The sequence below is a fragment of the Malania oleifera genome, chromosome 1 (assembly GCF_029873635.1).
Source record: "Malania oleifera isolate guangnan ecotype guangnan chromosome 1, ASM2987363v1, whole genome shotgun sequence".
In the NCBI taxonomy this organism is placed as follows: Eukaryota; Viridiplantae; Streptophyta; class Magnoliopsida; order Santalales; family Ximeniaceae; genus Malania; species Malania oleifera.
Genome location: NC_080417.1, coordinates 80619529 through 80632222, shown reverse-complemented (window position 1 = coordinate 80632222; position 12694 = coordinate 80619529). Strand labels below are relative to the sequence as shown.

General features: G+C 36.0%; 1 protein-coding gene across 3 annotated transcripts in view; it reads left to right on the top strand.

Moving 5' to 3' along the window:
* The window catches only part of LOC131145019 (NADPH-dependent diflavin oxidoreductase 1), a 90161-nt gene that overhangs the window by 71083 nt on the left and 6384 nt on the right, over positions 1-12694 (top strand). For all 3 annotated transcript variants that reach the window (XM_058094050.1, XM_058094061.1, XM_058094056.1), the window contains 5 exons: positions 262-353; positions 4816-4890; positions 5083-5193; positions 8292-8423; positions 11707-11826. In XM_058094050.1, coding sequence (XP_057950033.1) covers positions 262-353; positions 4816-4890; positions 5083-5193; positions 8292-8423; positions 11707-11826 — 530 coding nt within the window. The remainder of the gene's footprint in view (positions 1-261; positions 354-4815; positions 4891-5082; positions 5194-8291; positions 8424-11706; positions 11827-12694) is intronic.

Genomic DNA, 12694 nt, shown 5'->3' with positions numbered 1-12694 from the left:
CTGAACAAATTTGGGTTTAGGACAAAAAAAATCCTTTCACTCTATTGTTTGGAATTGGTCAAAAATTGAGTCAAAATGAGCCATCCAAACCCCATCTTACACCAACCACCTTTTGATAAACTGTGATTTTTTTTTTTCTTTGTTTTTGGGCAAGTCACTTTTGAAAATTATGCATATTAAACAAATTATATATGTACAACTCTTAAGTTTTTGATTTTAGCATCCCTACTGACACAAAAATGCTCATTATGGTTGTCTCAGATTTAAAGTATATTGAGATGCAGATTGAGAGGGCTCGCTGGATGTCCCCAGGAAAATTTAACAAGAATAGGCCTGACTGCTTCTTGAGAATGGTAGTGATAACATGGCCCACTAAGTTTTATTGGTCTATGCTAACCCTATTCTACCAACTTTTACTACAGCTATCAATTACTGAGTGATGCATTGTTGTTAGTTTTTTATCGTCTTTCTTGCACATATAGATCCTTTTTTTAAATAAGTTTTATGCCCCCTGTTCTAAGATATTTAAGTAGCATTGCAGGATTGGTGTTTCGGTTATATTACCTCTCTGTTTTTGGAATAATTTATGTTTTTATTTGTCTTTGGGTGAGGGGGGTTGCAATCGTAAATTCTATTCATTAAGCAGCAAGGAATTTCAACTTTCAGTCCGAATACTGTAGGTATATACTACCAAAATAAAAACATTTACAATTTCAGCAAGGTTAGGACTTTACAAAGCAACTCAAAAATATCAACCTAATGTCCTGCAGAAGGATTTCACTCCCTTATAGAAAAACACACCCTTGGGCTTGGAGGTGGGATTTTTTTAACTCCATTGAAGGCCCTTCTACTTCTTCCTTCCATATTTGCCACAATAAGCAACAGGGTACAACACTACAATGGTCAAAGAATCCTTCACCTTTCTTTTCCCTCTTTTCTGACCCCTAAACCCCAAAAAACCTCATATTGTGGTATAACCCAATCTACACCAAAAGCCATCCAAACATGGTTTTAAATTGCGGTAGCGGGTAGCGTAACGTAACGGTAACAGGTGTAACGGGAAGCAGGAGTAGCGGATGTTACATAACGGGAAGCGGGTGTAACGGCCGTGAATTTTTTTGAAGCACACACAACCTTGTGCATATTAGCGTACTTGCATGTTTTAAGCTTTTGGCCATTCTTAGAAAGGGTTTTAGTGTATTTTGGACCCTTTAGTTCGAGTAACTAAGTTGTTTGGTAAGGGCAACAAGTTTACATTTGTTTTAAACCATCATTGATAGAAAATTACGTGTGTGCGCGTATTTATACTTCTCATTGTTCTTATCTGTGATAAATTCTTATGTGTGCTAAATGAATTAATAAAATAAAATACATTATACACTCCATTAGTCTATTAGACACATAAGATATATGAATAATATAAATATAAAATAGCTAGAAAAGAAAGAAGGTTGAAGTTGAAAAATAAAGAACATAAATATCACATTACTAATATTATTAAAAAAAAATTCCTAACAAGTTAGTATTTTGAAATTGTTAATTAATGCATCTATTGTGAGTATTTAAAGAAAAAGTAAATTTTGTATCATTGTCATCCTCATTATAATCTTTTCCCCCTCTTGCCACTTGGTATATTGAGAATGATATATGAAAGAGAGAGAAAAAGTAAAAAATAAAATATTTTTTTGGTGTAACAGTCCTGTAGCGGTTACGTAACAGCCGTAGCGGCCTTTACGTAACGGTCGCGGTGGCCGTGATTTTTCTTCCCACCGATTTCGCGGTGTGTAACGGTATCGGTAACCCAAAAAACCTTTACGTAACGGCGTTACGTAACGGTTGCAGCCTTTATTTAAAACCATGCATCCAAAGCAACTCCCAGATTTCTCTAGCCACCTCACAGCACAGAAACAAATTACTAGAACTTTTATACTTATTTCGCAAAAAGAATCAACTTAGTAAGTTGGTACCTATATAGTTGTTAAAAGGCAAAAGATGTACTAAGGTTCAAAGAGTACCTAGGGCCAAGGAGCTAAGTGCAAAACTAAAGCATGCACCTCACATAGATGAGCTGACATTTATTAGGATTGGCCTATGTAATGGGCTTCAATTGTAAACAGATCAACATTAGTATTTGAATGCAAAAATACTAACAGATTCAATACTAGAACATGAGTTCAAAGAAAACACCAATTTTCAAGCAGTCAAGCACAGCTCAACATAATAACACAAGGACAACATAACAGTACCCATCACTGAGTACTGTTCAACAGAAGACCCCTACATGAGGATGTGTGACTGGGAATTCTCATTGCAGACTTTTGCAAGTTGGAATTGAAGATCCATTTGACCTCCATTCTTAACCTTTTTCGGCATCTCTTTATTCTGTGCTGTTGAATGCTATATTCAGAGTTATGTGATGAATTGCTAAAGATTTCTGGTCTCTATCTGAATCACTAAACAAATACCAGATAATGGATCAACCCTCACCAATGGCTAAAACTGATTGGGGTTGGAAAATGTGTCAAACACAGAGAATGTGATTGTCTATATTCGGATTGTAAATTGTACAATTTATGATGTGAAACACTTCCTTCTCCAATTGGTTTAAAAATTGGTCATAGGTGAAATCAGCCTGAAATTGCTAGTCATCTTGCTAAACTCACTGAAATCAGAAGGGAATTTTTTTTTTTCTTTTTTTCAGTAAGAAAAAAAGATTTATATTAAAATCAATCTGAAAAGTACAATAAGGGAGAGCAAGATGTCCTCCAAAGAACATAATGAAACTATCAGAAAAAAATTGCAATAGTGCTGACTGCCAATCCCTAACAAGATTAAGCAGTGGTAAACCCCTAAAGAACCAAGAGGAATGGGCCAAGAGAGAGGCCAAAAGCACTGTTTTATCCCACAACAAACCCAGGGAGGTTGTGCCATCATTGAGGGTTCTTGCATTCGTTATGATCCACAAGGTCCACGAAATAGAGAAAACCACATTATGCCATAACACTTCTCCTTTCCTGCTTATGCCAAAACCCCAGTAGCTTCACAAGCAAAAACTTGCCCACCGCGTGAGGTGGGACCCAAGCTTCGCCAAAACAAGAAAAGAGGCACTCCGGAGATGGGTAGCAGCACTGCAATGGAAGAAAAGTGAGCCTTTTTCTATTGGACCCATGGCACATTATGCCCGTCAGAATTGAGAGTCTTGTAAGGAATTTTATTCTGAAGCAAATTGTGCGTGTTAAAACAATCGCCCCACAGGGATCCTAGACACACCTTTGGTATTGGGGACCCTAGAAACTGATAGCAGATAGGGATGTTAGAAAAGCAGCACTAATGAGGATGGCATGGCGGAAAAGTACTCCTGTTTCCACCTGTCCAGCCTCTAACCAACCCTCTTGATCACAGGATCCCAAAAGCCACGAAATTTGGGTTTCCTCCTTGAGGGAGGTCTAGATGGGCCATTCCACAATAGTGCAATCTGCCAAGGCATTAAACCCCGCAAGATCCCTGCCTCCCACATTAATTCTTGCCACCCCACTCTTGGACAAGTTGACCTTTATTCCCAAATCTTTTCTCTCTCTTTTTTTTTTTTTTGAAGATTTTTAACAAAATAATTGCCTTTTGGAATTTACGTACATTGTCCTCAGGAAACAGCGGGATATCATCAACAAACTGGAGATGAGACACCTCTACCTCCTCTCTGCTAGCAGGTAGTCCCCTGATCACCGTCAAGTCCTGCACATGTGAGAGCATCCTACTCAGGACATCTGCTCCCAGGGTAAAGAAATGGAGATGGTGTCTGCTTACCTAAGCCTTTGATAAGCTCTAAACCACTCTCTGGGCTGCTCATTGACAATAACCGTAATGTTGGTCAAGCTTTTGTACCCTTAATTCATCTTCACATGACCCCAAAGCCTTTCCTACACATAACATTAATTATAATTGTAGGATGGGTTCTCCGTGTTAGGTATTATTAGGTATTTTGTTTTGTTTTCTCATATCTCCTTTATCTTTTTTTTTTTTGTTGTTTTTTTTGTTTTTTGAGTTTCTTTTCCTATCTTTTTCTTGTGAGGACTACTCGTTTTTCTCTATTTTGTAATTCATTTTTTTCAAATTCTATCTTAATATATTTCTTTTGTTATCTAGGGGAAATAAATAAATAAATTATTCAGTACTTTTTTTCCTGATAGCAAAGAAGAGATTTTATTAATAGGAGAAGAATTTACAACCAGGAGAAGACATCTCCCAAAAAATTTCTGGAGCAAACCGGAGGGGAAAAACTAAAAAATAACAAAGAAAAAGAAATAATCAAGCCAAAATATTGCTCCAACCTCGCTGGAAAGCTAGAAAGCTTACTCCCCTTAAAAATCCAAACCCAACACATGACAAAGAGGCCATATAATGAATCTTTCCCAAATCAGCTGCCAATTCAACTTTTTATCCAAAAAGATCCATGCATTACGCTCTGGCTATAACCCCCACAATACTGCAAATTCAGTACATTTGAGAATAATGCAAGAACTGGAATGGCACAAATTCACAATATGAACAAACATGTTGTTAACAGTACCTCAAGAAGAATTCAATTCTGTTGGATTATATTTTGAACCTTTCATCATTGCTGCTCTCTCTCTCTCTCTCTCTCTGAGTCTGTGTGTGTGTGTATGTTGTGTTTATGCATTGGTGTGCCCACACATGCACTTGCATACATGTGCATGCCTGCAGCTGTGACTGACTCATGTAGTACAAATGCTAATTATTGGATACCTGGTTAGCTTGTTCCTGTGTGTTAATTTATTTTCAAATCTGTTCTTACAGACAAAAAATCAGCCATTAACTAGAGCAGGCTGTGGAAAAGATGTGCGGCACTTTGAATTTGAAGCCATTTCATCAGTAAGTGATAACTTGTTATTTGGTGGGTTCTAAAATCAGAAGAGGTCGCCTTCTATGTCTTTTTTTCAATATATATATTGTGCACTGGGTGCTACATTTTTCAATGTTACGTATGTAATCATGCAATCAAAATTTGGTAATCTGGGCTGAGTTTCTTCTATACCTCTTAAACATCATAACTGATTTTTCCAGGCTATTGAATATGAAGTTGGTGATGTTCTTGAGATTCTTCCAGAGCAGAATCCTACTGCTGTAGATGCTTTCATAAAGCGTTGTAATTTAAACCCAGATTCACTCATATCAGTACGTACTTCTGTTTTATCTCCATTTATTGCGGACTTTTAAGAGTTATGATCAACTACACTACTGCTAAGCTTGCTTGTTTCTGATCATTTATTAACATTTTTATGGGACCCACACTTTATTGTGCCATCCAGATTTTGTGTCTCTCATATTATCATGCCAGAAATTAAGATAGTTGAAGATCAAGAAGCATCCTACTGATATTGCTGTCTCAATTGATGTTCTATTTATTTTTTTACAAAAAAAATGTGAGTGTATGGATTAGAATATCAATATTCGATTACCTTGGGTTTTTCAGTGTTAAACTTGCAATGGAAGGTCAAAATTCCCCCTAAAATCAAAGTGTTTCTTTGGTTGGTTGTGCTTAATAGGATAAATACTAATGACTTGTTGCATATGAGGAGACTTTTAAAGGCCCTCTTTCCTGATATTTGTATGCTTTGCTTCAATTGGTGAGAGTCTGTTTCACGCCTCTTTCTTTGCATGGAAGGTTTGGAACAAGTTATTCAATTACTTTGAAGAGAGTCGGGTTTGTCTTAGAACAGTGGAGGAGTTCTTGGCAATTTCTTTTGTAGGGTTTGGGAGGAAGAAGGAAGGAATTGCATTATGGAATTGTGCTATATTTGCAGTGTTTTGGGGCTTGTTGAAGGAACATAATGGGCGTGTATTTGCAGGGAAGAAGTTACCATATGGGTTGGTGTGGGAAAAGATTCTTTTTATGGCTTCTTTATGGTGTATGGGCTATGGAAATTTCAAGGGAATGTGTGTTTCAGAAGTTCAGCGCAATTGGAAGTCTCTTCTTAGGGGGTCTTGAGTTTCTTTTGTCATTTTTTATTTTTTCAATTTTCTCTTTTGGTTTTCGTGAGGATTATCAGACTTTGTTAGAGAGATTTCCTCTCTCCTGCTTGTAAATTCTATTTCTCTAATGAATTTATTTTTCCATAAAAAAAAACTTGCAACTCTATATTCTTGTCATTATGCAGAGACTATTCCATTTGTATAAATGCATGCTTTAGACAATGGAATCAATTATATTGCTTAATTTGCTTTAGACTATTCACAAATAAAGGTACTTGATTTTTTACATTGGTAAAGAAAAGCATCCATTAGTGAAAGAAATGGTTTAAGGCAATTTGGGGTTATTAGTGTTTAATTAAACAAAAATTCAACTTTCCTACTGCCTTCATCTTGACTATAAGGTTTGTTTCACTATTTTGCATTAGTAAAGATCACACTTCCTATGATGTTTATCTGTTTTCCAATCCATGCATAGTTTGGTCTCCCCTATTCTTGAGAGCCTTCAATCTTAACCATGCCATTCATTTTAACTGGTGTACTAAATGATTTTACAATTCAGAAAGAAAACAATTCTAGTTCTGGATAAACTCGGAATTTAGACCAAAAGCTATTACGGCCCCAAACTGGTCCTTGGCATGTTTTTGGTAGCTATACATTTTTGTATCTTCAGAGTTCATGCTTATTAGTTTTTTTTATTTTTCTAAATAGCAAAAGAAATTCAGTAGATAGAATAATAATGTACAATTAGGAGAACAGACACCTCCTTTAGAAATTTTAGGAGACCCCAAGGAAAACCAAAAAAGAAAACCAAAAGATGTAAACAACAGCCCAAAGAAATCAGCACATCCAAAGAAGTCGACAGAGAAAGCCAATCCTGCATAATATCTGAGAAGCATATCCCCTTGAAATTACCATTACCCATGCACCACAGAGAAGCCAGAAAATGAATGTTCTCCCACACCAACAAAAAATGTTAATCTCTTTCCTGAAAATATATGCGAGTTATGTTCCTTCAATAAACCCCAAAATGCTGAAAATAAAGCACTAATCCATAGCGCTTTTCCTTCCTTCTTCCTCCCAAACCCAACAAAAGATATTGTCAAAAACTCCTCCACTGTCCCAGCTTCCTCCAAACCCAGCTTCCTCCAGACCCAACTTCCTTCAAAATAGCTGAATAACTTGTTCCAAACTTTCCATGCAAAATTACAATGCAAGAAAAGATGCGGAGCAGATTCTAAGCAGTTAAAACAAAGCACACATATATATGGAGAGAGAGCCTTTAAAGGCCGCCTAATCTGCGGCAAGTTATTAGTAGTTATCCTATTAAGTACAACCTACCAAAGTAAAGCTCTTATTTAAGGGGGATTTTTGCCTTCCAAATAGTTTTGTAGAGAGGGAAGGAAAAGTTATTGCTGACCTAGATTTCACAGAAAGATTTGCAAGAATAGACCCCTGAGGGATCCAAGAACCAAGATTGGCTTTCAGCTTTTGAAGATACCCGAAAATTATTCAGTAGGATGAACAATGAAGATAACTCATTTTTTCCCTATCATTCAAAGATCTCCTAAATGAGAATTCCAAGAAGGCAAAGGACTATTTGGATCAACAAAGAGGAAATGGAATCATTTTGTCTTGAGCTGAATCGAAATAGGTGAGGGAAAGAGGTGGACAAGACAATATTCCCCAACCAAAGGTCTTTCCAAAAATGAATATTACACTCTTTTCCGAACACAAATTTAGTATGGGGAATAAAGAGAGGGTAAATCTGAGAAATAGCTTCCCAGGGACTTTCTGAAAAGCATCTAGAACCCAAATTGGTATCCCACCGATTCCCGTCAAGTTCAAGAATTAAATGACGGCATTAGAATTAAATTCTTTTATGAAAAGTTAAAGGTATATCATGAAATGTCTGCAGTGATTGTAAAATTGTAGGCATATAAAATAAGAGCTTGACTGCAACATCTACATTGGAGAGATGTGTGCAAATTAAGTTGTTTGGAAGAATACGAATCAATAAAGCTTTCTATGATATTACAAAGAAGGTGTTCTGCAGAAAGTAAATGGACTATGGTTTGATTTAGCCAGTCTCAAATAGGTTGGAAGATAATTTGTTTAATGCAGTTAAGTTCTAAGTGTACAACATAACTCTTGCTTTTATATTTTCCATTGCTTTTTATTTGCTCACTTCTTAAGCTTATGACATGTTTTCTGTCTTTTTTACGAAGATGCCACTAATCTATATCCATTTTTATTTGAGTGTCTTTTTTTTTCGGTGTTTAATACAAATAACATGTTTTCAGGTTCATTCCAGAGAGGGAGATTATTGCCCTGACACTACTATAAATGCCCCAGATGTGCCCCTCAAATTAAGAACATATGTGGAATTAACTATGGATGTTGCATCGGCTTCCCCTAGGCGCTATTTTTTTGAGGCAAGAAACCTGTCTGTTCATCTCATTTTCTTTTCATGTTACGAAATTCATTTTAGTGAAATCTTAGATACATGGCAACATTTTTTAAGATCAGTAAGGTGCCAGCCGAAGTACATGAATCACTTGCATGTCAAAGAGTCTACAAGGGATGAAGTGGCCCACTTATTGAATTCTGCAGAGTGCTTCACAGGTTGAAGAGGCTGAATTTTGTTACCCCTTGTAGATACCTTATATTTTGTTCATATTATTATTATTATTATTATTATTATTATTTAAATTCATTTTCATTTTGGTTAATTTTTTTGTTTTTAAGAAAACCTACCTCATTTGTTTGCAATATCTCAAATCTCAAATCCTAGAATTCAATAAAATTAATTTAATTTGTAAATTAGGGCAATCTTGACATTTAATTTGCATAAGATGGCAATATTGGTGTTTAATTTGCATAAGAGGGTAATAATGGTATTTAAATTTGAGTGGAACGCTAAGTTTGATATTTAATTTTTATGCAAGTTGATCTAATCTGGGTGTTTAATTTGCTTTAGAACACGATTGGGTCATATTATATGTTGAAGAATTTCATTTAGATATACTTTCTACTACAAGAATCATATAATATAAGAAGAAAGGAATTCAGCAAAGATGTTAAGAAGTCTGAAATGCATGAATTCTGAGTACTGTTACGTTGCTGTGCAGTACTGCACAAGACAGGCAAAGATGAGGTGAGCAAGTACATTGATCGTCAAGCCAGGTGGCTGCCGCGGAGAAGATTGAAAAGTGTAAAGGAAGTAGTCGAGATGATCAAACATGGAGGAAGGGTGTGATGACAGTGAAGGATCAGTTATCCACCTTGTATGATGGTATATTGCAATTGAAGGAAGTTGGGCATTCTCTGCCAGAAAGTTTGAGTTCTGTTCATAGGTTAAGGTTCCAACAGTCAAGGTGGCTAGGGTTATGGAAGGGACTGTGATATTAGAGGCGGCTTCAGTTTCTTTTGGGAAGGACGAAGAGATCTTGCTGTTTGAATTGGACCTGGGCTAGATTTTTGAAAAAAGGATGGAGGCTCTTTCTTATTTAGGTTGGGCCAGCCACTCCAACAGGTCCATTCTTGTGATAAAAATGGGTCGGATATGAAGCATTCTTTGGAAAATAAAGAGGGCTCCTTTTGTTCCCAGTTGGGCCAAGAAAAGCCCAGCATAGAATCAGTTGCTGACAGGGCCCAGGAGGTAGGTGTAATATCCCATAGAGTTGATAAATTTTCTAATAAGGATCAAGGGATTTCCTTTTGACAGGCTTCTTGTAGCATAGGCCCAAGGGTTGTTTGTCTAGGTGGGAAAGAGCATTGGGGGGTAAATCGCTGGAGGAACTGGAGCTGCAATCTGTTGGAGACCAGAATCTCCTGCAATCAGCTGGAGGCCTGAATCTCTTGCAGCCAGTTGGAGGTCAGATTGAGGAATGCTTTGGTGATGGTTTCTGTTCACAGGAGATGAGTGTTTCAGGTTAAAGAAATGACGTAAATGAGTGAACAATGGCTGAGGATATAAAGGTGTATATGCATCAACCAGTGGGGAAGAGAAAAGTAAGTAAAGTTTAATTGTTAATAATTGAATGAATTCAAACATGCAGGGGGGGTGGGGGTCAGTTTTTGAAAATAAATTCAAACATTATGTTGAGGAATCTCAGAACTGTTCTAAGTCTGATTTTGTTAAAGGAGAAAACCATTTTCCTAAGGAAAGAAATGGGAGGATTTCTTTAGGACAAAGAGTGATCTTTCTTGTGTGCCTTCTCCTTTGTTGGAAGTTTTGTAGGATATTACAATTTTTGAGGAGTGGGGCTTGGGTTATTTGGCTGTGAATAATCAGTGTAGGGATGGGTTATTACCTACTCCTGTGGAGGAGGTTAGTACACAGGATGTAGGTGATCAAAAACTTCTGGATGAAATGGGTGTGTGGCTGGGGATCATGGAGGAATAATGTTTAGTTCAATGGGGCTAGGAAAAAGCAAGTAGAGGTCAGCAGGAAGTGGCAAGATTTCACAGCTCTATTAATTATGAAGGGAAGGGTTAAAAGGGGTTTTCCTATTTAGCGTTGGCTATTTTTTAATTTCTTTTTCCTTTCTTGATATTTCTCTTGTTGACCCAGACTCTTCTGTGAATCTCATCTCTTAGCGAATAACTCATCATTTTCAACTACCTCTGGTACAGTCCCAGGAATCCGTGTATGTAGGTCTGATTTTATAATTATCACTCATCGCAGTGTTTTGGTTAATTTAAAAATTTTGCAAGTTGATCTTCCCAGTTTGCTGCTGCTAAAAAAAAGTTGATCTTCCTAATTTGTTATCATGTTTGTGACTTTCATGTGATTTATTCTTGGGCTACCTTGGTAGTTCCAGAATCACATGACTTATGATGGTAGGAAGAATTTGTTGATTTTTATCGTTGATTCTATGGGACAATTTGTTGATTTTTATCGCTGATTCTATGGGACATGATTTGCAATTACAGTTGGTCACAAATACGTCTCCAGTTCTTTGCGCTATAGAATTCCATCTTCACCTTCTGGATCCTCTTCTAGATCTAGGTCAAACTCTACTGAAGTGGGGGAGAATGATGCATCATGGTCCTACATCCAGCCTCATAGGTGTTGCTCAAGCTGGATTTGGAGAGAGGCGCATGTCCATATTGGTTACACTTCATTCATGAAGAAGGCATTTTAATCAATTTTTTTGACTCTTTTTAATTTGAATTTCTTTTTTATTTCTATTTTAGATTAATATCTTAATATTGAAGTGTGTTTCCAGGTAGTAGGATTCTTTATTCTCATGCAAGTAGCCCCTATTTAAATATTTCCAAGTATAGTTGAACAATTAGTGTTGGAATTGGATTGATTTTGTGTGAGGACATGTTGGTCCTTCATGAATTCATTGTTGAGTAAACTATTGAGTCATTATGAATAGTTTATATTCTTTATTCTGATTAGTATAATTCTATGAAGACAATTTTTCTTTCAGGGGAATGGGGAGGTTTCCTAAGAGTCAAAATGCAAGGTGCTAAGAATGTAATTTTTAGCAATTCTTGATTGTCTTATGTAATGAATGATCAGTTTATAATTTCTCAAAGACTTTTGCTTTGTTTAAAGGGAAATTGAGGAAATCATGTGTTTAATTCATATATATGTGTGTGTGCATATGTTTTCTTCTCATCATGCTTCTACTCGAGAGCATATAATGTAACTTATTATTATTATTATTAGTTCTGTCTGATATAACCATTTTTTCTTTTCAGGTTATGAGTTTTTTTGCAACTGCTCAGCATGAGAAGGAGAGGCTTCAATATTTTGCCTCACCAGAGGGAAGAGATGATCTATACCAATACAACCAGAAGGATCGGAGAACTGTATTGGAGGTGGCTAAGCTATTGATTTGCATTCAGATATTCTTTCATGGATTAATAATGTGATTATTATGCTGTGTGACTGCCCTGAAACTGAGCCTGAGATTCACTTGTGTATGAAAATTGTTATGCTTACACCTCAACAATTTAATGTCCACCCATATTTTGACAATTCAACTGTTTATTAGATACACTAATTATCGACCTCATGTTTTCCAAAAATCAAGTTGATCAGATGTTGGCCATTCTAGTTTGAGCCATTGTTCAGGCATTTATTGGCAGCTATGGAGCAAGTTTATACAGATGAAATAGCTGCTAATATCAGGTCACCTTGATATTTGGCATGCATGGTGAGAGTAAGATGATAATATGGTCCAAGAGCTGAATTGTGAAAATGTGATCTTCTGCCCCAAAAAAATTGTTGAGAAGTGAAAGCAGAGATAGTTGTACACATGGTCTTTAATTTCTGTTGAAGCTTTCCATCACCCCTATAATCGAGATGGCAGTCAATTTCTGTCTTGCAAAACTTCCATAGAAATTTCTACAAATCCTCCAAAATTTATCGAAATCTCAAAATTGGGCAAAAATTTAACTTGAAATTAAATTCCTCATAAATAAAATTTGAGATCTGAAACCCAAATAGAAATTTCTCTCTTAATTAATATATATATTTTTTTAATTGAAACTAAAGATTCTTGCAAGAAGGATATGGATGACAACTTTCATACTTTCACAATTGTATGGAAAATTAAAATTATATACTAGCTAGAACATTTTATTTGGTCAATAATATTTAAATTGTTGGTATATGTATAGTAAATAATATTTAACTAATTTATGAATTTCATTAACTTTGATTGAATATATTTAGTAAGATCAC